At 51.9% G+C, this 27,875-nt stretch overlaps 1 protein-coding gene across 1 annotated transcript; it reads left to right on the top strand.

The window, feature by feature from the left end:
* Positions 1-1,699: 1,699 nt before the first annotated feature.
* LOC132575780 (filamin-C-like) lies at positions 1,700-9,849 on the top strand. The gene is made up of 2 exons (XM_060244471.1): positions 1,700-2,063; positions 9,695-9,849. Exons 1-2 carry the CDS (start codon positions 1,706-1,708, stop codon positions 9,847-9,849), a joined length of 513 nt encoding a protein of 170 aa, XP_060100454.1. The 5' UTR covers positions 1,700-1,705.
* The last annotated feature ends 18,026 nt before the right edge of the window (positions 9,850-27,875 follow it).

Raw genomic sequence — 27,875 nt, forward strand, 5'->3', positions numbered from 1 at the left:
TTTTCTCTGCACAACAGAGAGATGGGAAAGGGAGAAAGCAGAGCAGAGCTCATGCTTTGCTGGGGGTGGGGCTAGCTTTTGGCTTTTCTTGTGACCCGGTATTGATGCTTCCATGGCCCGGTACCGGGTTGCGACCCTGCAAATGGGAACCGCTGCTCTATGGGAACCAGTCTCCATAGGGAATAATAGAGTTTCCAGCAGACATTTCCGTCCCCTCTCCCTTGCTTTCTGATGACCCTGAAGCAGGGGGGGGGGCTTCCAAACGGGGGAATCCCCTGCCCCCACCTGGGGATTGGCAACCCTATTTCTCCCGCATGAGTGTCCTCTTTCGGGGCTCCCCTGGACTCGAACTTGGTTCTTTCCCCAGTCTCCCACACCCCTTTTCCTCCTTCCAGGGGCCCTAATCACAGAACCACAGAAGGGTTTCCCTCTCTCCGCGGGGGTGGGAGACCCCTGCTGTTCCAATCTGCACTGTGCGCCCCCCCCCCTCCAACACACACACACAGAGCAGAAGACAATCCCCACAATATCCACCTCTCCTGCCTTTGTAGGAGGGGGGGGAGAGATTAAAAATAGCCACTGAGGCATCCTCCCTGTGCCAGCCAGCAGTGGGGAGGGGGCCCCCAAGTGGCGTTTGGGGGGGGGCACAGGGCGGTGTGGGGCGGGGGGGGGGGCGTCCTCCTCGCCCCCGAGCCAATCCCGGCCCCTCTGCTATCCTTAGCGCCCAATCCCCGCCTCTTGCATTATCTCAGGGGGGGATTAAAAAGAAAGTTACTCATCCCTTTACTTGTATATGGTCACGGCGCGGGCATTCTTGAAAGTCCTTCCCCCTGACGCCGAGCAGAGGGGTGGGGAGGGTGCCTTGGGGGGTGGAAGGAGGGGTGGGTGGGTGGGAGACGCTCTTTAAAACCCCCCATCCGCCTGGCTGGCCCTTCCACTTTTGAATGGCACAGGGGAAAGTCGCAGACGCCCACCCCTTTTCTCTTCTGTCTCTCTCTCTCTCTCTCTCTCGCCTTTGCCTCGCCTCCCCTCTCTGGCTCGGCTCAGGACGCCCAGAAAAGCAGAAGGCAAAGTCAGAAGGCAAGGGGGGCACAGAAAAAGGAAGAGCCCCCCCTCCACTCCCTCCAGATCTCGGATATTGCACATTTCCAGCCGGGCCCCTTTCGCTGCTGCTTTCTCTGGATCCTATTTTCTTTCTGCTCCGCCGGGAGGAAGAGGACGGCTCGGCTTGGAGGAAGCAAACTTTTGGAGAAGTTTGAAAAGGAAGCGAGTCGGGGAGAGGAACCAGGCGAGCGACCCCCTTCCCGCTCCTCCGCCGCCGCCACCGATCCCAATATTCTGCAGCCGCCCCGGGACGGTCCCTTTCGCCTCCCCGGCTGGTTCATTTCGCCGAGCTCCGAGCCGAGGCTGGTCAATTTCGCCCTCGAGCCAGGGCTGGTCAATTTCACCCTTGAGCCAGGGCTGGTCAATTTCACCTAACCAAGGACTGGTCAATTCCGCCCTCGAGCCAGGGCTGGTCAATTTCACCTAACCAACGACTGGTCAATTTCGCCCTCTAGCAAGAGCTGGTCAATTTCACTTCGCCCCCGGAGCAAGGGCTGGTCAATTTCACGCGCGCCTCCGGGAATTGCCTTTTTTTTTGCAGCCGGGCGCCCCTTCAGCCCGACTGTCCCCGACGGAACCAGCGGCTCTCCCGACCCCAACAATGAATAGCAACAGCTACTACGACCAGCCGCCCCAGACTTACTACCAGGGCGAGGAGCAGGAGGAGATGCCGGCCACCGAGAAGGACCTGGCCGAGGACGCGCCCTGGAAAAAGATTCAGCAGAACACCTTCACCCGCTGGTGCAACGAGCACCTCAAGTGCATGAACAAGCGGATCGGGGACCTCCAGAAGGACCTCAGCGACGGCCTGAAACTCATCGGCCTCCTGGAAGTCCTGAGCCAGAAGAAGATGTACCGCAAGTACCACGCCCGCCCCAACTTCAGGCAGATGAAGCTGGAGAACGTCTCGGTGGCCTTGGAGTTCCTAGACCGGGAACACATCAAGCTGGTCTCCATCGGTGAGTTGGGGGTCGCCCTGGAGGGAGGGAGGAGGGGAGGAAGCGCCCTGAGGGAGGGGCTAGAGGGCGCAGCTGCTCTGCCCCTAGGCCCAGTAGCCTACAGATGGGGAAGGGGCTTGGAGAAAGGTGAGTGGCGGAGAGAGCCTGTGGAAAGGTGTATCCCCCAGAAGTCCTGACCTCCTCGGCCCCAACTAACTTGAACGCGGGAGCTGAGGAGGATTGGCCCTGGTCGGTACTTGGATGGCAAAGGCTAGCCCTGTCCCGTTAGATCTGGGCATGGGGTGGGCCCTGGTTAGTGTTGGGATGGGAGGCCACCAAGGTTGCTCTGCAGAGGCAGGGGGCCACAAGCCACTTCTGAACTTCTCTGCTGTGACCAGAATAGCCCAGGCTAGCCAGATCTGGCCAGATCTCAGAAGCTAAGCAGGGTCAGCCCTGGTTAGTATTTGGATGGGAGACCACCAAGGAACATGAAGGTTGCTGTGCAGAGGCGGGCAAGGGCAGACCATCTCTGAATGTCTCTTGACTTGACTGGGAGTCCCAGACTAGCTCGATTTCATCAGATCTCAGAAGCTAAGCAGGGTCGACCCTTGTTAGTACTTGGGATGGGAGACCACCAAGGAGGAAGTCCGGGGTTGCTTTGCAGAGGCAGGCAACGGCAAGCACGCATCTGAATGTCTCTTGACTTGACTGGGAGGCCCAGACTAGCTCGATTTCATCAGATCTCAGAAGCTAAGCAGGGTCAGCCCTGGTTAGTATTTGGATGGGAGACCACCAAGGAACACGAAGGTTGCTATGCAGAGGCAGGCAAGGGCAAAACACCCTCTGTTCCTTTCTTTCCTGGAAAACCCTTTAGGGTCACCATAAGTGGGGCTGGGACGTGACTTTCCTCCCACCGTACTCGCTTGCCATGACCTGGATTGGTCTAGTCCTCTGAGAAGCTAAGCAGGGTCGGTCCCGGTTAGTACTTGGATGGGAGACCAGCAAGGAAGTTCAGGGTTGCTATGCAGAGGCAGGCGATGGCCAACCATGACCATTTGTCTACCCTGCCCTGGATGGCCCAGACTAGCTTGATCTCCTCAGATTTCAGAAGCTAAGCAGAGTCAGCTCTGGATAGAACTTGGATGGGAGACCACCAAGGAAGTCGAGGGTTGCTCTGCAGAGGCAGGCGATGGCCAGCCACCTTGACCTGGGTGACCCAGGCTACCTCGATCTCCTCACATCTCAGAAGCTAAACAGGGTCGGCTCTGGATAGAACTTGGACAGGAGACCATCAAGGAAGTCCAGGGTTGCTCTGCAGAGGCAGGCAATGGCCAGCCACCTCCATATATCCTTTCCCTTGACCTGGGTGACCCAGGCTAGCTCGATCTCCTCACATCTCAGAAGCTAAGCAGGGTCGGCTCTGGATAGAACTTGGATGGGAGACCACCAAGGAAGTCCAGGGTTGCTCTGCAGAGGCAGGCAATGGCCAACCATCTCCATATATCCTTTCCCTTGACCTGGGTGACCCAGGCTAGCTCGATCTCCTCACATCTCAGAAGCTAAGCAGGGTCGGCTCTGGATAGAACTTGGATGGGAGACCACCAAGGAAGTCCAGGGTTGCTCTGCAGAGGCAGGCAATGGCCAACCATCTCCATATATCCTTTCCCTTGACCTGGGTGACCCAGGCTAGCTCGATCTCCTCACATCTCAGAAGCTAAGCAGAGTCAGCTCTGGATAGAACTTGGATGGGAGACCACCAAGGAAGCCGAGGGTGGCTGCGCAGAGGCAGCCAAGGGCAAACCGCCGTTGAACATCTCTTGCCTCGAAACCTGTGAGGGGCTCCTGCAATTGAGCTGTGACTTGACAGCCCGTTGTGTCGTTGAGTTGCAGGATACAGTTTAGTGTGGACTATTTTATGATGATAAAACCATGCATAAGCACGAGTGCGAAATCATTAGACAGGCGATGGCAAACCGCCTCTTCTTGCCTTGAGAACCACACGTCAGCGGTGACTTGACGGTCCTTATGACTGCCTCCGTATTTGGGAAAAGAGGGGAAGAGATGGGGGGGGATGGGCTGCCCTTGAAAGTTGTTCTTTCCTTGACCCCAGCTTCTTGAGCAGCGTCAGCTTCCCAGGATACACAGCATTCTTCGTCTGTGCTATCGCAACTCACCTGGACACGTTATATTACTTTTCCGGTTTGCGTGTCGGCGCTGTCGAAGTTCCCTACAGAACGGGAAAAGCCATAATTCTGCGGGGCGGAGGGAGTTTCAGAGGGTCGCTGTGTTGGTCTGTGGATGAAGAGCTGGATTCGAGTCCAGTCACCCCTTTGAGGCCAACAAGATTTTGGGGTTTATGCGTCTTGAGTGTCAAATCTACCTTTCTCGGCGTGGGGAGGGGGAGGGACAATCTTGGAATGGTGTGTCGGCTTCTTGGACTACACAGGACGCCCCGTTGGTCAATGTTGCGATGAATTGTTCCGTGCAGGCCGTTATGGTGCGGTTGACCCTGCAAATGTATTTGTAGACAGAATTTGTTCCGTTTTCCTGGATTAACATTTGCGGAGTGATGTGGAACTCCTCAGGGCTCTCCTTGAACGGAAAGATGTCACAGCTTAGCGAGAGACTCCTGGCTGTTTGTGCCAAGTGACCAAGAGAGAGAGATCTTGGGGTCGTGGTAGATAACTCACTGAAAATGTCAAGTCAGTGTGGGAGTGCAATAAAAAAGGCCAACGGCATGCTGGGAATTATTAGGAATGGAATTGAAAAATCAGCCAGTACATATGAACATATGAAGCTGCCTTATACTGAATCAGACCTTTGGTCCATCAAAGTCTTCTCAGACTGGCAGCGGCTCTCCAGGATCTCAAGCTGAGGTTTTTCACACCTATTTGCCTGGACACTTTTGAATTGGAGATGTCGGGGATTGAACCTGGGACCTTCTGCTTACCCAGCAGAGGCTCTACCACTGAGCCACCATCCCTCCCCAACATATATGAACCTATGAAGCTGCCTTCTACTGGATCAGACCCTTGGCGCATCAAAGTCAGTCTTGTCTACTCAGACTGGCAGCGGCTCTCCAGGATCTCAAGCTGAGGTTTTTAACACCTATTTGCCTGGACCCTTTTTTGAAGATGCCAGGGATTGAACCTGGGGCCTTCTGCTTCCCAAGCAGATGCTCTACCACTGAGCCACCGTCCCTCCCTTAGTATCATAATGCCCCCAAATAAATCAGTGGTGTGGCCTCATTTGGAATACTATGTACAGTTCTGGTCACTGCACTTAAAAAAAGATATTATAACATTGGGAAAAGTGCAGAAAAGGGCAACTAGAATGATTCAAGGGTTGGAACCCTATGAAGAAAGGTTAAAATGCTTGGGGCTTTTTAGCTTGGAGAAAGGTCGACTGACATGATAAGACATGATAAGCGGTGACATGATAAGAGGTTTACAAGATTCTGCATGGGATAGTAAAGGCAGAGAAAAAAGTACTTTTCTCTCTTTCTCACAATACGAGAACTCGTGGGCACTCAATGAAATTGCTGAGCAGTCGGGTTAGAACAGATCAAAGGAAGTCCTTCTTCATCCAAAGGGTGATTCACACATGGAATTCACTGCCACAGGAGGTGGTGGCAGCTACAAGCACAGACAGCTTCAAGAGGGGACTGGATAAGCATATGGAGCAGAGGTCCATCAGAGGCTATTAGCCACAGGGTATAGAAGGAACTCTCTGTCAGTGATGTTCTGTATTCTTGGTGCTTGGGGGTGGTGAGAACAGTGGGAGGGCTTCTAGTGTCCTGGCCCTACTGGTGGACCTCTTGATGGTGCCTGGTTTTTTTGGCCTCTGCTTGTCATGCAGAAGGTCTCAGGTTCAATCCCCAGCATCTCCAGTTGAAAAGACCAGACAGGAGGGGATGGGAAAGACCTCCGACTGAGACCCTGGAGAGCCATGAAGTGGGGCTGTGGCTCAGTGGCAGATCCTCTGCTTGGCATGCAGAAGGTCCCAGGTTCCATCCCCGGCATCTCCAGTTGAAAGGACCAGGCAGGAGGGGATACCTGCGACCCTGGAGAAAACAGCAACAACTGTGTTCAAACACACTCTCTCTCTTCAGTTATTTAATTTGCATTTTCTCCAGGAGGGGCTGATCTCTGCCACCTGGAGATCAGTTGCAAAAGCAGGAGATCCCCGGGCCCCACCTGGACGCTGGCAACCAGAGTGAGTAACACAGAAGAAGGCAGGGAGAAAAAGGCAAAGCCGCCGTGTAATATGTCCCAACAAGTTCCAAAAAATGACCAAAATACTAACAAGGTAGTATCAAAAGTAGATATCCCACAAATACAATTTTTTTCCATGCAGAAACAGCACAAACAAGAGTGGAATAAACACTCCACAAAAATAGTCCTTAAAGAGAAAGCCGTGCGGCTTATTCTTCCCTTTTTTTCCCTCGGCGTTTATCCTCACTCTCCCGTCTGGACCTGTAAATGCAAGCGAAAGCACTAAATAATATCTTGAGAATATATCTAGACCTTTTCTTCGTTCGTCTTCTTGGGGCCGCTTACCCAGTTAAAGGAATACCGTGAAATCATAAAGACGGCGACGTAACAATCGTCTTTAGGCAAGCCATAAAACAAGGCCATGGATAGCCATAAAACAACAGAAAGTGATATCCATAGAACAGTTCCTGGGCCAGAAAGAGATTATAAAAATGGCAGGGAAAAAGGTACCTCTCGGTTAATAGCCTGGCGGAAAAGAAATATTCTAGCCTGGAACCCAAAACATAATAGAACAGCTCAATTTGAGTCGAGTAGTGCCTTCGAGATGAACAAGAGAGCCAGTTCGGTGTAGTGGTTAAGTGTGCGGACTCTTATCTGGGAGAACCAGATTCGATTCCCCACTCCTCCACTTGCAGCTGCTGGAATGGCCTTGGGTCAGCCAGAGCTCTCTTATCTGGGAGAACCGGGTTTGATTCCCCACTCCTCCCTTGCAGCTGCTGGAATGGCCTTGGGTCAGCCAGAGCTCTCTTATCTGGAGAACCGGGTTTGATTCCCCACTCCTCCACTTGCAGCTGCTGGAATGGCCTTGGGTCAGCCAGAGCTCTCTTATCTGGGAAACCGGGTTTGATTCCCCACTCCTCCACTTGCAGCTGCTGGAATGGCCTTGGGTCAGCCAGAGCTCTCTTATCTGGGAGAACCGGGTTTGATTCCCCACTCCTCCACTTGCAGCTGCTGGAATGGCCTTGGGTCAGCCAGAGCACTCTTATCTGGGAGAACGGGTTTGATTCCCCACTCCTCCACTTGTAGCTGCTGGAATGGCCTTGGGTCAGCCATAGCTCTCTTATCTGGGAGAACCAGGCTTGATTCCCCACTCCTCTACTTGCAGCTGCTGGAATGGCCTTGGGTCAGCCAGAGCTCTCATATCTGGGAGAACCGTGTTTGATTTCCCCCCCTCCTCCACTTGCACCTGCTGGAATGGCCTTGGGTCAGCCAGAGCTCTCTTATCTGGGAGAACCGGGTTTGATTCCCCCACTCCTCCACTTGCAGCTGCTGGAATGGCCTTGGGTCAGCCAGAGCTCTCTTATCTGGAGAAACGGCATGGATTCCCCCTCCTCCACTTGCAGCTGCTGGAATGGCCTTGGGTCAGCCATAGCTCTCTTATCAGGGAGAACCGGGTTCGATTCCCCACTCCTCCACTTGCAGCTGCTGGAATGGCCTTGGGTCAGCCATAGCTGTCTTATCTGGGAGAACCGGGCTTGATACCCCCCTCCTCCACTTGCAGCTGCTGGAATGGCCTTGGGTCCAACCAGAGCTCTCTGATCTGGGAGAACCGGGTTGATTCCCCACTCCTCCACTTGCAGCTGCTGGAATGGCCTTGGGTCAGCCAGAGCTCTCTTATCTGGGAGAACCGGGTTTGATTTCCCAGTTCTACACTTGCAGCTACTGAAATGGCCCTGGGTCAGCCATAGCTCTCGCAGAGTTGTCCTTGAAAGGTAGCTGCTGTGAGAGCTCTTTCAGTCCCACTCACCTCACATGGGGTCTGTTGTGGGGGAGGGGGAAGATATAGGAGATTGTAACCGCTCTGAGTCTCTGCTTCAGAGAGAAGGGCAGGGTATAAATCAGCAGTCGTCTTCTTGATATGAGTTTTTGTGGTCAAATCTCCCTTCATCCGATACCAGATATCTAATGAAGAGAGGTGTGGTTCTCCAAAGCTCTCAACCCTCCCCCCCCCCCAAATCTTCTTGGTCTCTAGGGCACTACTGGACTCATATCTAGCTGCTCTACTGCCATCCAATCCAGCTCCCCACTGAAACGAAAAGTCAGTATACGAATCTCAAGATAGAGTTGAGGTGTCACCAGTGAGAAAGCCTGCACACTGGGTCACAGACAGCAGAGAAAGTTGTGTACTCTAATCTGGGAGAGCCGGGTTTGATTCCCCACTCCTCTGCATGCAATTTGAGCTCGGGTCAGTCATAAGTTCTGTCAGAGCTGTTCTTGAAAGGGCAGTTTCTGTCGGAGCTCTCTCAGCCTCGCCCTACCTCGCAGGGTGTCTAGTTGTGGGGAGGCAGAGGGAAAGGAGATTGTAAACTGCTCTGAGTTTCTGAGTCAAAGGTGGGGTATTAATCCAATCGCCTCCTCCTGTTTGCATGCCAATGTGAGAACATTTCCACAAATGTTAACTTTGAGACAAATGAGCCCTGATTTAGTCTTTACCAGCAACTCTAAAAAGAAACGTTGGTCCGACATGGGCAATGCTGCAAAGACAGAATATAGAAATAAATGTCAGCATCCACAACAAAGTGGGGATTTGAACCTGGACCTCTCAGATCCTACCAGGGGTGGCCAAACTGTGGCTCGGGAGCCACGTGTGGCTCTTTCACACATTTTGTGTGGCTCTCGAAGCCCCCACTGCCTCGTTGGCCGGCTTGGAGAAGGCATTTCTCTCTTCACATCACTTCTCCAAGCCAAGTCAGCAAGCAGATTGGAAAATTCATTTAAAGTTTAAGTTGCTTTCTTTCCACCTCTCCCCTCCATCCATTTTCTTTCCTTCTTTCCTTCCTAGCTTCCTTCCTTGCAGCTCTCAAACATCTGCCGTTCATGCCTAGCAGCTCTCAAAATCTAACGTTTGGGCTAATAGCCGCTGATGGACCTCTGCTCAGGCCTCAGATTCAGTGGGAGCTCACCGGAGCGCAGCTCCCGCACGTTTCTGAGAGTTCCACCTCTTCCTTCAGAGAGTTCCACCTCCTTGTCCATGGAATAGTAGGTGCAGCTGCATAACATTCCCCGGATGAGCTCCACCACCTATTTTTCTACAGAACGATCCCTGCCTCTGCTCCATATGCTTATCCAATCCCCTCTTGAAGCTGGCTATGCCTGTAGCCGCCGCCACCTCCCGCGGCAGTGAATTCCACACGTTAATCACCCTTTGGGTGAAGAAGCACTTCTATCCGTTCTGACCCGACTGCTCAGCAATTTCATCGAAAGCCCACAGAGTTCTCGTATTGTGAGAAAGGGAGAAAAGGACTTCTTCCTCTATCCCAGGCATCATCTTTGTACGCGCAGGGAAAGGCCTGCGTGCGTGAGCATCACTCATCGCGGCCGAGGGGCCTGCTTTCGGCTCCCCGCGCACCTCCTCGCTGTGTTTGCCATGTTTTGCAGGAAACAGAGATGCGGCGGGCCCCACACATGCGCACGTACAGCCGCCACCTCTTCACCTCTTTGCAAGGGCCTCGTCTCAGAGGCTGGCAAGACCGAAAGGCAGCCTGCGCTTTGAAAGGAAATGTCTTTCAGTGTGCGGAGAGGAGGGTGGATAGGAGCCAGTGAGGAAGGGAGGGCGGGAGGGAAGGGAACAATGAGCAGGGTACATTTGTCAAGAAGAATTGTCAAGGTTGTTATCTTTGGCTGGGAGGATAGGGCAAACGGGGTGCGGCAGGCTTGGCCCTCTCCGCTTGCCATAGTTTTGGCGAGGTTTGCCAATCCCCAGGTGGGATGGAAGGAATAGTTCAGAGCAAAAGCTACTGTGAAATCCAGCCTCTATACGGTGTGTGTGTGTGGCAGGGGGGCAACGGTAGCTCTCCACATGTTTTTTGCCTACAACTCCCATCAGCCCCGGCCATTGGCCATGCTGGCTGGGGCTGATGGGAGTTGTAGGCAAAAAAACATCTGGAGAGCTACCGCCGGCCACCCTGCTCTATACAAAGAATACAAAATTAGTCCACCTTTAAAGAAATAGTTCCTGTATTAATTTTTAGACAAGTATAAGATTTTTTGTGGAAGGTAAGGAACGGCAACGCCGGAACACCAGTCCCTTTCGGTCTCGCAACACGAAATCGTAGCTCCCTTGGGAGCGTTTCGGCGAAATGGAATAATATTCAGTCCGTTCAGAGTCTTTCAAGATATGCAGCCCGTAATTCTTCAGTCTGTGCAGCCGGTCAGTCCGCGACAGGTTTGTACTAATTTTTTTCCTGTTTCGCTTTTCGCTTCTTCAAGCACTTCATACAAAATTTTAGTTATGGGTAAGAACGCCAGCAAATTGCTCAGTAGATAATCCAAGTGGGGGCAGGGGATCCCCAGTTTGGAGGACCTCCCCCCACTTCAGGGTCATCAGAAAGCAGGGGAGGGGGGAGAGAAATGTCTGCTGGGCACTCCATTATTCCCTATGGAGACTGATTCCCATAGGGTATAATGGAGAATTGATCTGCGGGTATCTGTGGCTCTGTGGGGGGGGCTGTTTTTTGAGGTAGAGGCCCCAAATTTGTAACATAGCATCCAGGGCCTCTCCCCAAAATACCCTTCAAATTTCAAAAGGATTGGACCAGGGAGTCCAATCCTATGAGCCCCCAAAGAAGGCGCCCCTATCCATCATTTCCTATGGAAGGAAGGCATTTGAAAGGTGTGCGGTCCCTTTCAATGAGATGGCCAGAACTCCCTTTGGAGTTCAATGATGCTTGTCACACCCTTGCTCCTGGCTCCGCCCCCAAAATCTCCTGGCTCCACCCCCAAAAGTCCCCTGGCTCCACTCCCAAAGTCCTCCAGATATTTCTTGAATTGGACTTGGCAACCCTAGTTTGACACCCCTGGTTTAATGCCACTGTCCACCCTCCAAAGCAACCCTAGTTTTGGCCCTTCTAATCCTCCGAGGATCCCAGAGCGAAGAGGCCGCGTGCCCACTTCCCCTCGATCCCACTTGTCCGGCAGCACGAGGGAAAGCAGCTGTGCGCTGCCCGTCAGACACACCAGCCCTTCGAGCGTGGGAATTTCTCCCTGGATTTAAGCGGATTAGGGCGTGGCAAGGTAGTAGGCGGAAGCTGGAACAGTGGGCAGCGCCGGCACAATCGGGGCCGTTGGCCATCTCAATCAAAGCGAGCCTCTTTCCTCTGAAGTCAGTTCTGAGCTCCAGCCCTGGCTGGAGGGCTCTGGCCGGGGGCGGAATATTGAACCTCTGGGCCAGCCTAATCCTCCATCAGCCAACACTAGGGTTGCCAAGTCCAACTCAAGAAATATCTGGGGACTTTGGGCGTGGAGCCAGGAGACTTTGGGGGTGGAAGCAGGAGCAAGGGTGTGACAAGCATCATGGAACTCCAAAGGGAGTTCTGGCCATCACATCTAAAAGGTGAAGTGGCCAAGTTTGCAGATGACACTAAATTGTTCAGGGTGGTGAGAACCAGAGAGGATTGTGAGGAACTCCAAAGGGATCTATTGAAGCTGGGTGAGTGGGCGTCAACGTGGCAGATGAGGTTCAGTGTGGCCAAGTGCAAAGTAATGCACATTGGGGCCAAGAATCCCAGCTACAAATACAAGTTGATGGGGTGCGAACTGGCAGAGACTGACCAGGAGAGAGATCTTGGGGTTGTGGTAGATAACGCACTGAAAATGTCAAGACAGTGTGCGTTTGCAATAAAAAAGGCCAACGCCATGCTGGGAATTATTAGGAAGGGAATTGAAAACAAATCAGCCAGTGTCATAATGCTCCTGTATAAATCGATGGTGCGGTCTCATTTGGAATACTGTGCGCAATTCTGGTCACCGTACCTCAAAAAGGATATTATAGCATTGGAAAAAGTCCAGAAAAGGGCAACTAGAATGATTAAAGGGTTGGAACACTTTCCCTATGGTTAAAACGCTTGGGGCTCTTTAGCTTGGAGAAACGTCAACTGCGGGGTGACATGATAGAGGTTTACAAGATAATGCATGGGATGGAGAAAGTAGAGAAAGAAGTACTTTTCTCCCTTTCTCACAATACAAGAACTCATGGGCATTCGATGAAATTGCTGAGCAGTCAGGTTAAAACAGATAAAAGCAAGTACTTCTTCACCCAAAGGGTGATTAACATGTGGAATTCACTGCCGCAGGAGGTGGTGGCGGCTACAAGCATAGCCAGCTTCAAGAGGGGGTTAGATAAAAATATGGAGCAGAGGTCCATCAGTGGCTATTAGCCACAGTGTGTATATATATGTGTGTGTGTGTGTGTGTAATTTTTTTTGGCCACTGTGTGACACAGAGTGTTGGACTGGAGGGGCCATTGGCCTGATCCAACATGGCTTCTCTTATGTTCACACGCCTTTTAAATGCCTTACTTCCATAGGAAGTAATGAAGGATAGGGTCACCTTCTTTGGGGGCTCATAGAATTGGACCCCCTGGTCCAAACTTTTTGAAACTTGGGGGATATTTTAGGGAGAGGCACTGGACGCTATACTGAAAATTTGGTGCCTTGTTCTCAAAAAACAGCCTCCCTAGAGCTCCAGATACCTGCAGATCAATTCTCCTTTTTTTTATGGGAATAAGTCTCCATAGGCCGGGAATGAGTTCTCATCAGACATTTCCCTTCCCTCCCCCCTCTTTCTAATGACCCTGTAACAGGGAGAAGGCCTCCAAACCGGGAGATCTCCTGCCGCCCCCAGGGGATTGGCAACCCTATGTCAAATTCATTTGTTACGAGGGCTGGATCTGACATAAATGCGACCTTGCCAGGCTGGGCCACGTGTATCATAAAATGTAATGCCGGGTAGCAGAGATATAAACTTTATAAAGCCTAATCCACTTCACTGTCTTGTTGAGCCTCAGCCAGTAGAAGGAAGAGAGGCTTGGCTCAGTAGCTCTGCTGTGCGATTGAGAGAGCGCCGGGCGAAGCTAGCTCTCCTTCCCCCACTTCCTCCCCAAGGGAGGAGCTTTGCTCCGTCGCTCCTGTGCGATTGAGCAAGCCTGCCAAAGCAAGCAAGTTGTGATGCAGAAGGAAGCAAGAGGGGGGAAAGGAAGCAGAGACAGGCAGTTGCTCGGGGGCCTGATAGGAGCCCTCTGGGCCACATGTTTGACACCCCTACATTAGACTCTGCTGAGGAACCTCACCCTCCCTTGGCTCCACCCCACAAATCTCCCAAGCGAGAGACCACCATGGCTACCCGCCTGGATCTCTCTATCAATGGTGTGTGTTAAGAGAGAAGGGCTGACATTTGAAGGGCTGGGAATTTAGGGGGAGAAGGTCGGGAGCTAATTTGGGCCAGGGTAGCTTGGGTGCATGTAAAGAGCCCCGTGGCACAGAGTGGTAAAGCTGCAGTACTGCAGTCGGAGCCTTCTGCTTACGACCTGAGCTCGATCGTGGCGGAAGCTGGGTTCAGGTCGCCGGCTCCAGGTTGACTCAGCCTTCCATCCTTCCGAGGTCGGTCAAATGAGCACCTAGCTTGCTGGGGGGAAAGTGTAGAGGACTGGGGAAGGCAAGGGCAAACCACCCCCTAAAAAGTCTGCTGTGAGAACGTTGTGAAAGCAACGTCACCCCAGAGTCGGAAACGACTGGTGCTTGCACAGGGGACCACCTTTACCTTTACTAGCTTGGGTGCATAGGAGAGAAGGGAAGATAGGTGCTTGGGGGGCAACAGTGGGGGGGGCTTCCAGTGGCCCCACTGGTGGACCTCCTGATGGCACCTGGGTTTTTTGGCCACTGTGTGACACAAAGTGTTGGACTGGAGGGGCCACTGGCCTGACCCAACATGGCTTTTCTTATTTTTTTGTATCTGGGTCAGTGATGCTCTGTATTCTTGGTGCTTGGGAGGGGCCACAGTGGGAGGACTTCTAGTGTCCTGGCCCCACTGATGGACCTCCTGATGGCACCTGGGTTTTTTGCCACTGTGTGACACAGAATGTTGGACGGGATGGGCCTTCCGCCTGATACAACATGGCTTCTCTTATGTTCTTATGTCTGGGGCAGTGATGCTCTATTCTTGGTGCTTGGGGGGGCAACAGTGGGGGTGGTTTCAGTGTCCTGGCCCCACTGGTGGACCTCCTGATTGCACCTGGGTTTTTGGGCCACTGTGTGACACAGAGTGTTCGACTGGATGGGCCATTGGCCTGATCCAACATGGCTTCTCTTATGTTCTTATGTGACACAGAGTGTTTGACTGGGTGGGCCATTGGCCTGATCGAACATGGCTTCTCTTCTGTTCTTATGTGACACAGAGTGTTGGACTGGAGGGGCCATTGGCCTGATCCAACATGGTTTCTCTTCTGTTCTTATGTGACACAGAATGTTGGACTGGAGGGGCCATTGGCCTGATCCAACATGGCTTCCCTTATGTTCTTATGTGACACAGAGTGTTGGACTGGATGGGCCATTGGCCTGATCCAACATGGCTTCCCTTATGTTCTTATGTGACACAGAGTGTTGGACTGGAGGGGCCATTGGCCTGATCCAACATGGCTTCTCTTATGTTCTTCTGTGACACAAAGTGTTGGACTGGATGGGCCATTGGCCTGATCCAACATGGCTTTTCTTATTTTTTTGTATCTGGGTCAGTGATGCTCTGTTTTCTTGGTGCTTGGTAGGGGCCACAGTGGGAGGACTTCTAGTGTCCTGGCCCCACTGATGGACCTCCTGATGGCACCTGGGTTTTTCGGCCACTGTGTGACACAGAGCGTTGGACTGGATGGGCCATTGGCCTGATCCAACATGACTTCTCTTATGTTCTTATGTCTGGGGCAGTGATGCCCTGTATTATTGGTGCTTGGGGGGGGCAACAGTGGGGGGGTTTCAGTGTCCTGGCCCCACTGGTGGACCTCCTGATGGCACCTGGGTTTTTTGCCACTGTGTGACATTGTGTTGGACTGGATGGGCCTTCCGCCTGATACAACATGGCTTCTCTTATGTTCTTATGTCTGGGGCACTATTGCTCTATTCTTGGTGCTTGGGGGGGCAACAGTGGGGGGTTTCAGTGTCCTGGCCCCACTGGTGGACCTCCTGATGGCACCTGGGTTTTTTGGTCACTGTGTGACACAGAGTGTTGTGGGCTGCTGGCCTGATCTAACATGGCTTCTCTGATGTTCTTATGTTCTTAAGAGAGTGTGATGTAGGTGTTAAGCGTGTCGGCCTAGTATCTGACAGACCCGGGTTCGAATCCCCACTTCTGCCATGGAAGCTCTCTGGGTGACCTTGGGCCAGCTTCACATTCTCATCCTCACCTACCTCAAAGGGTTGTTGTGAGGGAGTGGAGAAGGACAGAGGCTGCTTTGGGTCTCCGGCAGGGAGGAAGTTGGGTTACAGGTGAAGGAAATAAGTTGTCCCCCCCATTTGCAACAATCCAGCTGACATTACCCTCAAAGTGAGAGGGAATGCAGCTCCAAAAGTCATCAGAGGTGGTTTTAGCAGGCTGGGCTCCAGGAGGGAGAGAACCTCTCGGTATTTTCTCCTTGGACTTTCCAACAAAGGAAACCTTTGAATAGGGTTACCAAGTCTAATTCAAGAAATATCTGGGGACTTCGGAGGTGGAGCCAGGAGACACTGGGGGCAGAGCCAGGAGCAAGGGTGGGACCAGCATCATTGAACTCCAAAGGGAGCTCTGGCCATCACATTGAAAGGGACCGCCCGCCTTTTAAAATGCCTTCCCTCCATTGGAAATAATGAAGGATAGGGGCACCTTCTTTGGGGGCTCACAGAATTGGACCCCTTGGTCCAATCTTTTCGAAACGTGGAGAGCATTTTGGGGAGTGGGACCGGATACTATGCTGCAAATTTGGTGCCTCTACCTCAAAGAAACAGCCCCCCCCAGAGCCCCAGATAATTTGGTTCAATTCTCCATGATACACTATGGGAATCGGCCTCCATAGGGAAGAACGGAGTGCCCAGCTGACATTCCCCCCCCCCCCGTTTTCTGATGACCCTGAAGCGGGGGAGGGCCTCCAAACCAGGGGATACCCTGCCCCCACCTGGGGATGGGCAACCCTAGCTGTAAACCTGCCCGCCCTCCCCACAGCGCAAACTGCTGACCTCTTGCATTTCTTCCTCACTGATGTCCCTTCAGCAATGGAAAACAGTGTCTGGGTGCGTACGCAGACATGCGCGGACTCCTGTTCTTCCGTAGCTCCCCACCCCCCTTGGCCTGCCCCCATGCCTTTGATAAGATCATAGTCTTGGAAGCCATGACTCCATCGCGAGCCGATTCCAAGCAGCTGTTGATTCTCGGCTTGTCTCTGTCTTCCTGGCTCCCATCCATTGCTCCCTCCTTTGGCCCCGTGGCGCAGAGGGATAAAGCAGCAGTACTGTGATCTGAGCTCTCTGCTCACGACCTGAGTTCGATCCCAGCGGAAGCTGGATTCAGGTCGCTGGCCCAAGGTTGACTCAGCCTCCCATCCTTCCGAGGTCGGTCAAAGGAGTCCCCAGCTGGCTGGGGGGAAAGTGTAGAGGACTGGGGAAGGCGAGGGCAAACCACCCCATCAAAAGTCTGCCGTGGAGAGCCAGTTTGGTGTAGTGGTTAAGTGTGCGGACTCTTATCTGGGAGAACCGGGTTGGATTCCCCACTCCTCCACTTGCACCTGCTGGAATGGCCTTGGGTCAGCCATAGCTATCTTATCTGGGAGAACCGGGTTTGATTGCCCACTCCTCCACTTGCACCTGCTGGAATGGCCTTGGGTCAGCCAGAGCTCTGGCAGAGGTTGTCCTTAAAAAGGGCAGCTGCTGTGAGAGCCCTCTCCAGCCCCACCCACCTCACAGGGTGTCTGTTGTGGGGGAGGAAGGGAAAGGAGATTGTGAGCCACTCTGAGACTCTTCGGAGTGGAGGGCAGGATATAAATCCAATATCTTCATCTACCTCACAGGGTGTCTGTTGTGGGGGAGGAAGGGAAAGGAGATTGTGAGCCGCTCTGAGACTCTTCGGAGTGGAGGGCGGGGTATAAATCCAATATCTTCTCCTTCTTCTTGAAAACATTGTGAAAGCAACGTCACCCCAGAGTGCTTGCACAGGGGACCTTTCCTTTCCTTTCCTTGGCCAAAGACGGGGGGGGGGGGGGGGGGGGGGGGGAGGGGGGAGAGACATCAAGCGAACCGGGTGCTGTTGTGCATGGGGAGGGGGTGTTGTAAAGGAGGCAGGTGGAAACCATCTCTTAACCCTTTCCCATCTGAGGCGCCTTTCCTCCCTGATGTCTTTTCAATGAAGAAGAAGACGACTGCAGATGTATACCCCGCCCGTTTCTCTGAATCAGAGACTCAGAGTGGCTTACAGTCTCCTCTATCTTCTCTCCCCCCCCCCGTCCCCCCGGGAGAACAATGTTAGAGTCCAGTGTCACTTTTATGACCAGTGAAACTTTTTCCCCAGGGATAAGGTTTTGTGTGCAAACACGTCTTCAGATGCCTGAAGAAGGGTGCATGCACACAGAAGTTATGCCATGAATAAAACCTTGCTGGGCTTGAAGGTGCCGCCGGAGTCCAAGTTTGTTCTCAGACCAACACAGTTTGCCCACCTGGATCAGCAATTTCATTGAGTGTCCACAAGTTCTCATATTGTGAGAAAGGGAGAAAATGATTTGTTTCTCTGCCTTCTCTGTCCCATGCATAACCTTGCAAACTTCTATCATGTCACCCTGCAGTCGACGTTTCTCCAAGCTCAAGAGCCCCAAAGCGTTTTAACATTTCTTCATAGGGAAAGTGTTCCAACCCTTGAATCATTCTGGTTGCCCTTCTCTGCACTTTCCCCGATGCTAGAATATCTTTTTAAAGGTGTGGTGACCAGAATTGTACGCAGTACTCCAAATGAGGCCGCACCATTGATTTATACAGGGGCATTAGGATACTTGTCTGCAGTGATGGGGTGCGGGTGCCTGGCTTAGAAAACATGTGGAATTCACTGCCACAGGAGGTGGTGGCAGCTACAAGCATAGCCAGCTTTAGGAGGGGATTGGATAAGAATATGGAGCAGAGGTCCATCAGTGGCTATTAGCCACAGTGTGTATATATATATATATGTGTGTGTGTGTGTGTGTGTGTGTGTGTGTGTGTGTGTGTGTATATATATATATATATATATATATATATATATATATATATGTATGTATGTATGTATGTATGTATATACACACACACACATATATTGGCCACTGTGTGACACAGAGTGTTGGACTGGATCGGCCACTGGCCTGACCCAACGTGGCTTTTCTTATTTTTTTGTATCTGGGTCAGTGATGCTCTGTATTCTTGGTGCTTGGGAGGGGCCACAGTGGGAGGACTTCTAGTGTTTTGGCCCCACTGATGGACCTCCTGATGGCACCTGGGTTTTTCGGCCACTGTGTGACACAGAGTGTTGGACTGGATGGGCCTTCCGCCTGATACAACATGGCTTCTCTTATGTTCTTATGTGACACAGAGTGTTGGACTGGATGGGCCATTGGCCTGATCCAACATGGCTTCTCTTCTGTTCTTATGTGACACAGAGTATTGGACTGGAGGGGCCATTGGCCTGCTCCAACATGGCTTCTCTTATGTTCTTATGTGACACATAGTATTGGACTGGAGGGGCCATTGGCCTGATCCAACATGGCTTCTCTTCTGTTCTTATGTGACACAGAGTGTTGGACTGGATGGGCCATTGGCCTGATCCAACATGGCTTCTCTTTTGTTCTTATGTGACACAGAGTGTTGGACTGGATCGGCCATTGGCCTGATCCAACATGGCTTCTCTTATGTTCTTATGTGACACAGAGTGATGGACTGGATGGGCCATTGGCCTGATCCAACATGGCTTCTCTTATGTTCTTATGTGACACAGAGTGATGGACTGGATGGGCCATTGGCCTGATCCAACATGGCTTCTCTTATGTTCTTATGTGACACAGAGTGCTGGACTGGACGGGCCATTGGCCTGATCCAACATGTTCTTATGTGACACAGAGTGTTGGACTGGAGGGGCCATTGGCCTGATCCAACATGGCTTCTCTTATGTTCTTATGTGACACAGAGTGTTGGACTGGAGGGGCCATTGGCCTGATCCAACATGGCTTCTCTTATGTTCTTATGTGACACAGTGTTGGACTGGATGGGCCATTGGCCTGATCCAACATGGCTTCTCTTCTGTTCTTATGTTCTAAACCCTTCAAACCTTCACCCCAATGCAAGGGGAGTAGGGTTGCCAAGTCCAATTCAAGAAATATCTGGAGACTCTGGGGGTGAAGCCAGGAGACAATGGGGATAGAGCCAGCAGCAAGGTTGTGACAGCTACAATAGAACCCCAAAGGGAGTGCTGGCCATTACATTGAAATGCCTTTCCTCCATAGGAAATAATGAAGGATAGGGGCACCTTCTTTGGGGGCTCATAGAATTGGACCCCCTGGTCCAATCTTTTTGAACCTTGGGGGTGTTTTGAGGAGAGGCACTGGATGCTATGCTGCAATGTTGGTGCCTTTACCTTAAGCAATAGCGGCCCCCCCAGAGCCCCAGATACTCATGGATCAATTTTTTATTATATCCTATGGGAATCGGTTTCCATTGGGAACAATGGAGTGCCCAGCAGACATTTCCCTCCCCCCCTGCTTTCTGATGACCCTGAAGGGGAGGGCCTCCAAACCGACAGATCCCCTGTCCCCAACTGGGGACACTGCTAATGCCACTGTAAGAAATTGACTTACTGCATGTAAATGACCTCTGAGCATTGGTTCCAGATTATCGAAGTTATATTGATCGGAAGAAGTTATTAATCGAAACATGAAATTTTACCTGGAAATCGTGTTATCAATAGTACTTCCCTTCAATATCTGAATCCTTGCTACAGAACATTCATAGCATCATTGAATATCCCAGGGGTGGCCAACGGTAGCTCTCCAGAAGTTTTTTGCCTACAACTCCCATCAGCTCCAGCCATTGGCCATGCTGACTGGGGCTGATGGGAGTTGTAGGCAAAAAAAAAAATCTGGAGAGCTACCGTTGGCCACCCCTGGGATATCCTATCTATTTTTGCAAGGAGAAGTCTGCGTGTCAACAACAAAACCCGCTTTTGAATAGTGCATTCTTGTGGACTCTTATGTGATGGACTTTTCTACCTCATACTGAATTCTCATACTGAGAGCCAGTTTGGTGTAGTGGATAAGTACGCGGACTCTTATCTGGGAGAACCGGGTTTGATTCCCCACTCCTCCACTTGCACTTGCTGAAATGGCCTTGGTTCAGCCATAGCTCTCTTATCTGGGAGAACCGGGTTTGATTCCCCACTCCTCCACTTGCGCCTGCTGGAATGGCCTTGGGTCAGCCAGAGCTCTCTTATCTGGGAGAACCGGGTTTGATTCCCCACTCCTCACTTGCACCTGCTGGAATCGCCTTGGGTCAGCCAGAGCTCTCTTATCTGGGAGAACTGGGTTTGATTCCCCACTCTTCCACTTGCAGCTGCTGGAATGGCCTTGGGTCAGCCAGAGCTCTCTTATCTGGGAAAACCGGGTTTGGTTTCCCCCTCCTCCACTTACAGTTGCTGGAATGGCCTTGGCTCAGCCAGAGGTCTCTTATCTGGGAGAACCGGTTTGATTCCCCACTCCTCCACTTGCACCTGCTGGAATGGCCTTGGGTCAGCCAGAGCTCTCTTATCTGGGAGAACCGGGTTTGATTCCCCACTCCTCCACTTGCAGCTGCTGGAATGGCCTTGGGTCAGCCAGAGCTCTCTTATCTGGGAGAACCGGTTTGATTCCCCACTTCTCTACTTGCACCTGCTGAGATGGCCTTGGGACAGCCATAGCTTTCATTGCAGCTGTCCTTGAAAGGGCAGCTGCTGTAAAAAGTTCTCTCATCCCAACCTACATCACAGGGTTTGTTGTGTGAGGGGGGGGGGGAGAAGGTAGAGGAGATTGTGACCGCTCAGAGACTTTGAGATTCAGAGTATAGGGCGGGATATAAATCCAAAATCTTCTTCTTTATTATTGTTTTGTCTGTATGAATATATTTGTTTTACGAATGACTCTAAGTGCTCTGTTGAAAGAGTGGCATAGCTGTGGAAGTGATTTTCATCTCGTAAATAAGATTAGTGAATTCGAAAGTCTTCTTTAAGTGTTGCGATTAGTTTTCAAAGAACCCATTTTTCTTGGTTTGCAACTTCCTGTGTTCTTCTCTTGCGGTTTACCCAACTGGGGATTGGCAATAATAATAAATAATCTAGGGGGTGCCCAGCTTAGAAACCCTTCAAACGTCCACCCCAGATAGAAAGGGGAGGTTCCATTCCCCCTCCCTGCTTGTGCATTTGTGTGAATGGAGCCCCCCCCCCCTCCCCAGTTGGTTGGTGAGAGGAGACTTCCGGAGTAGCTCTGGCAGGTTTTCCCCTTGGGATGCCAGAGATTCCGCCTCTCCCTCTGCAGTCTTCTTTGGTGTTCCCTTGTCTATCTTTGGTAGTGGATTCTTCTCCCAGGCCCTGGGCAGAAGGAGGCACAGCACAAAAGCCACCGGAATGGCTGAGCTCCCTGGCTGGCCTACTGTTGTCTCCCAACCCCGGGTTCCCGTTTTATGTTCATTAATTTATTTCCGAAATTTGTATTCCTAGTAAAGACTTGATCTGTGGGTATCTGAGGCTCTGGGCGGGGGGGGCTGTTATTTGAGGTAGAGGCACCAAGTTTTCAGCATAATATCCAGTGCTTCTTCCCAAAATACCCTCCAGGTTTCAAAAGGATTGGACCAGGGGGTCCAATTCTGTGAGCCCCCAAAGAAGGTGCCCCTGTCCATTATTTCCAATGGAGGGAAGGCATTTAAAAGGTGTGCGGGCCCTTTAAATGTGAAGGCCAGAACTCCCTTTGGAGTTCAAGCATGCTTGTCAGACCCTTGCTCCTGGCTCCACCCCCAAAGTCTCCTGGCTCCAGCCCAAAGTCCCCAGATATTTCTTGAATTGGACTTGGCAACCCTAGGAGAATTGATCTGTGGGTATCTGAGGCTCTGGAGGGACTGTTTTTTGAGTTAGAGGCACCAATTTTTCAGCATAGCATCGGATGACTCTCCTCAAAACGCTCTCCAAGTTTCAAACAGATTGCACCACGGGGTCCAATTCTATGAGCCCCGAACGAAGGTGCCCCTATCCTTCATTATTTCAAATGTAGGGAAGGAATTTAAAAGGTGTGCGGTTCCTTTCAATGCGACAGGCAGAACTCCCTTTGGAGTTCAATGGTGCTGGTCACAACTTTGCTTATGGCTCCACCCCCAACGTCTCCTGGCTCCACCCCCAAAGTCTCCTGGCTCCAGCCCAAAGTCCCCAGATATTTCTTGAATAGGACTTGGCAACCCTAGGAGAATTGATCTGTGGGTATCTGAGGCTCTGGGGGGCCCTGTTTTTTGAGGTAGAGGCACCAACGTTTCAGCATAATATCCGGTGCCTCTTCCCAAAATACCCTCCAAGTTTCAAAAGGATTGGACCAGGGGGTCCAATTCTATGAACCTCCAAAGAAGGTGCCCCTATCCTCCATTATTTCCAGTGGAGGGAAGGCATTGAAAAGGTGTGAGGCCCCTTGAAATGTGATGGCCAGAACTCCCTTTGGAGCTCAGTTGTGCTTGTCAGAACCTTGCTGCTGGCTCCACCCCCAAAGTCTCCTGGCTCCACCTCAAGGTCTCCTGGCTCCACCCCCAAAGTCCCCAGATACTTCTTGAATTGGAATTGGCAACCCTAATCAGAAACAGAGCCTTTAAAGATGGCCACAGTGGTCAGGTGGGCTCATATAGGGTTGCCAACTCCTCTTTTGCCAACTGCTCCTTTGAGATTTGGGGGGGGGAGCCTGCTGCGCGTGGCCGCTCTAGGCGTTTCCAGGAAAACTCTATGGTTTTCCCGGATACTCTAGCCATTTGGGAGGGAAAACTTATATAATGCCAGAGAGTCCACCCTCCCTGGTAGGGCAGGGGTTCTCCCACGTTGGGGGTCCCCAATGGGCTGGCAGGGGGATCCCCTCCCAATGTTGCCAGCGTGATGATGTCACTCGTAAGTCATGCGCCGGATGCTCTAGGTCGGAGCTTCTGGGAACACTCTATGGTTTTCCCAGACGCTCTAGCAGTTTGGGAGGAAAACTCTATGGTACCACTCACCCCCTGAATAAAAACTCTGTTGGTCTTAAAGGTGCCATTGGGATTGAAATTGTTTCATTTCCTCCTGAGGAGCTGCGCTCTCTGTCATCCGGAGATCAGTTGTGAGTCCAAGAGATCTCCAGGCCCCACCTGGAGCTTGGCAGCCCCAGGAGTAGGCGGTCCTTTTAGTTTGTTGATTCCAAACCATAGAGAGCTTTGAAAGTCAAAAGTAGACTCTTGAAACGTGCCTGGAAACAAATGGGGAGGCGGTATAGTCTGGAGGGCCCACACTTTTCCATAAGAGAAGCCATCTTGAATCAGGCCAATGGCCCATCCAGTCCAACACTCTGTCACACAGTGGCCAATATAGGTGTCTGTGTACACACACACACACACACACACATATATATGTAATAGCCACTGATGGACTTCTGCTCCATATTTTTATCCAATCCCCTCTTAAAGCTGGCTATGCTTGTAGCCGCCACCACCTCCTGTGGCAGTGAATTCCACATGTTAATCACCCTTTGGGTGAAGAAGTACTTCCTTTTATTTGTTTTAACCTGACTGCTCAGCAATTTCATCAAATGCCCACGAGTTCTTGTATTGTGAGAAAGGGAGAAAAGGACTTCTTTCTCTGCTTTCTCCATCCCATGCATTATCTTGTAAACCTCTCTCATGTCACCCCGCAGTCGACGTTTCTCCAAGCTAAAGAGCCCCAAGCGTTTCAACCTTTCTTCATAGGGAAGGTGTTCCAACCCTTAATCATTCTAGTTGCCTTTTTCTGCACTTTTTCCAATGCTATAATATTCTTTTTGAGGTGCGGTGACCAGAATTGTACCAGAAATGAGACTGCACCATCGATTTATACAGGGGCATTTTGATACTGGCTGATTTGTTTTCAATTCCCTTCCTAATAATTCCCAAAAATAAAATTAAAAAAGGTCAACTCCATGTCACACCCTTGCTCCTGGCTCCACCCCCAAAGTCTCCTGGCTCCACCCCCAAAGTCCCCAGATATTTCTTGAATTGAACTTGGCAACCCTAAATCTTGTCAACCTCTGTCATGTCACCCCTCAGTTGATGTTTCTCCAAACTAAAGAGCCCCAAGCATTTTAACCTTTCTTCATAGGGACATCTCTTGCTTATTGCCCCCTTTGCCTCCAAGGAGGGTAGCTTGCCAGGTTTTCCCTGCACAACGACCCTGTGAAGTAGGTCAGTAGGGTTGCCAGGCCTGGGTTGGAAGATACCTGGAGACTTTGAGGGCAAATCCAGGAGAAGGTGGGGTTTGGGGAGGGGAGGAGCCTCAGCATAGTACGATGCCCTAGAGTCCCCCCTTCCGAGCTGCCCTTTTCTCCAGGGGAGCAGAGCTCTGCCAGCTGGAGATCAGTGGTCAAAGTGAGAGATCTCCAGGCCCCACCCGGATGCTGGCAACCCTGTTGAGGCTGAAGGGCACTAGCCCAGCCAAGGTCACCTAGCAAGCTCCATTGGCAGGGTTGGGATTCGAACGGAGGTCTCCTGGGTCCTAGCTCAGCATTCTACCCAACGGGCCACGTTGGCTGGCAATGTCTTTGGCAATATCCTCTCTTAGCCGCTCTGCTTTATTTCAAGGGCTGAGTGAATCTGAGTGAATTAAAGGCTGGGCGGATTCTGTCTGCTCAAAGAATCCCCCTCTCCGCAGACATACCCCCAGACTTCAACAATTTGGGGGTGCCAGAGAAGGGGAAAGTTCTCCTTCTTCCCCAACGCCGCTTACGGATGAGCTTTAGCCCAGCAACTGGCACTGGGGGGGAAGAGGGACTCGGCATTTCCATAGCCCCACTCTCCAAGGGGAGGAGAAGGTGCCTGTAGCCCAGAGCCGGGAATCCAAGGAATCTTTCAGCTGTCTGTCCTCTGACAGGTGGGAATAGCTCAGTGGGGGGAGGTTGAGAGAGAGAGAGAAACCCCGACAGCCCTCCCCTCCCGTGACATTTAACCTTGGGCTAAATACGCAGAGGCTGAATGCCTTCAGCTCCTGTCAGGGAGCTAAGAAGAAGCTGGTGACTGTGCCACTCTGCCTGGCCAGCTGCCCTGACTGAGCCTCCAGCTTCGGGGCAGTTCTTACCTACCAAGAGAGGTTTTTTTGGGGGGGAGGGGGAGCAGTAACGCACAGCAATGCAGTTCCGGCAGGCTTGGTGTCAGAGGGTGTGGCCTAATATGCAAATAAATTCCTGCTGGGCTTTTTCTATAAAAAGCCCCAAGCGAAACAATGGTGACATCAGAGGGTGTGGCCTGATAGGCAAATGGGTTCCTGCTGGGCTCTTTCTACCAAAAAAAGCCCTGCCTACTGAAAAGGAAACGTTATGTCTCGTTAATTTTTTTTACTGCAGATTTATACCCCACCCTTCTCCCTGAATCAGAGACTCAGAGCGGCTTACAATCCCCTATATCTTCTTCCCCCCACAGCAGACACCCTGTGAGGTGGGTGGGGCTGAGAGGGCCCTCACAGCAGCTGCCCTTTCAAGGACAACTCCTGCGAGAGCTATGGCTGACCCAAGGCCACTCCAGCAGCTGCAAGTGGAGGAGTGGGGAATCAAACCCGGTTCTCCCAGATAAGAGAGCTCTGGCTGACCCAAGGCCACTCCAGCAGCTGCAAGTGGAGGAGTGGGGAATCAAACCCGGTTCTCCCAGATAAGAGAGCTCTGGCTGACCCAAGGCCATCCCAGCAGCTGTAAGTGGAGGAGTGGGGAATCAAACCCGGTTCTCCCAGATAAGAGAGCTCTGGCTGACCCAAGGCCATTCCAGCGGCTGCAAGTGGAAGAGTGGGGAATCAACCCCGGTTCTCCCCGATAAGAGAGCTCTGGCTGACCCAAGGCCATTCCAGCAGCTGCAAGTGGCGGAGTGGGGAATCAAACCCGGTTCTCCCAGATAAGAGAGCTGTGGGTGACCCAAGGCCATTCCAGCAGCTGCAAGTGGAGGAGTGGGGAATCAACCCCGGTTCTCCCCGATAAGAGAGCTCTGGCTGACCCAAGGCCATTCCAGCAGCTGCAAGTGGCGGAGTGGGGAATCAAACCCGGTTCTCCCAGATAAGAGTCTGCACACTTAACCACTACACCAGAGTGGTTATTGACTGTACAGTGTGCTTTTGGATGCCAGTTTGACTGCCCTCTCCATAGCCCTGTATACTGTGAGAAGTGCTGTGGCTCAGTGGTGGAGCCTCTGGTAAGCATGCAGAAGGTCCCAGGTTCAATCCCCGGCATCTCCAGTTTAAAAAGGACCAGGCAGGAGGTGATGGGAAAGACCTCAGCCTTGAGACCCTGGAGAGCCATGAAGCGGGGCTGTGGCTCAGTGGTAGAGCCTCTGCTTGGCATGCAGAAGGTCCCAGGTTCAATCCCCAGCATCTCCAGTTTAAAAAGGACCAGGCAGGAGGGGATGGGAAAGACCTCAGCCTTAAGACCCTGGAGAGCCATGAAGTGGGGCTGTGGCTCAGTGGTAGAGCCTCTGCTTGGCATGCAGAAGGTCCTAGGTTCAATCCCCAGCATCTCCAGTTAAAAGGAGCAGGCAGGAGGTGATGGGAAGGACCTCCACATGAGACCCTGGAGAGCCATGAAGTGGGGCTGTGGCTCAGTGCTAGAGTCTCTGCTTGGCATGCAGAAGGTCCCAAGTTCAATCCCCAGTATCTCCAGTTAAAAGGACTAGGCAGCAGGTGATGGGGAGGACCCTTCCCTGGCTAAGACCCTGGAGAGCTGCTGCCAGTCCGAGCAGGGAATACTGAAGGATTGAAGAGAACCCCACCTGAGCTAGCTGAAATAAGTGGAATCCCCTGCCACAGGAGGTGGTGGCAGCTACAAGAAGATGATGATATTGGATTGATATTCCGTACAATACTCTGAATCTCAGAGCAGTCACAGTCTCCTATACCTCTCCTCCACCCAAACAGGCACCCTGTGAGGTAGGTGGGGCTGAGAGAGCTCTCCCAGAAGCTCCCTGTGAGGTAGGTTAGGCTGAGAGGGTGTGACTGGCTCAAGGTCCCCCAGCAAGCTTCCGTGGCAGAGTAGGGAATTTGAACCTGGACCTCCCAGGTCTTAGTTTGACACTCTACCTATACTCTTGAGCTAGCGGAAATAAAATTCACTGCCACAGGAGGTGGTGGCGCCTACAAGCATAGACAGCTTCAAGAGGGGATTGGATTAGCATATGGAGCAGAAGTCCATCAGTGGTTATTAGGCACAGCTTGTTGGAACTCTCTGTCTGGGGCAGTGATGCTCTGTATTCTTGGTGCTTGGGGGGGGAGGCACAGTGGGAGAGTTTCTAGTGTCCTGGCCCCACTGATGGACCTCCTGATGGCACCTGGGTTTTTTGGCCACTGTGTGACACAGAGTGTTGGACTGGATGGGCCATTGGCCTGACCCAACATGGCTTCTCTTATGTTCTTAAATGTAATTTTCTTGCCATCCAAAAGACCAGGGCAGTGACTCTTTGAAGACAGAACCCGTTTTAAGTTCACCAAATGAAACTGACAAGCACTACATCTTTTGAAGCATATACTGGATCGGCAAAAGCACTTTTGCTTTAAGGAGCAGGAAACTGAT

This window comes from Heteronotia binoei, chromosome 8 (genome assembly GCF_032191835.1).
Source record: "Heteronotia binoei isolate CCM8104 ecotype False Entrance Well chromosome 8, APGP_CSIRO_Hbin_v1, whole genome shotgun sequence".
Classification (NCBI taxonomy): Eukaryota; Metazoa; Chordata; class Lepidosauria; order Squamata; family Gekkonidae; genus Heteronotia; species Heteronotia binoei.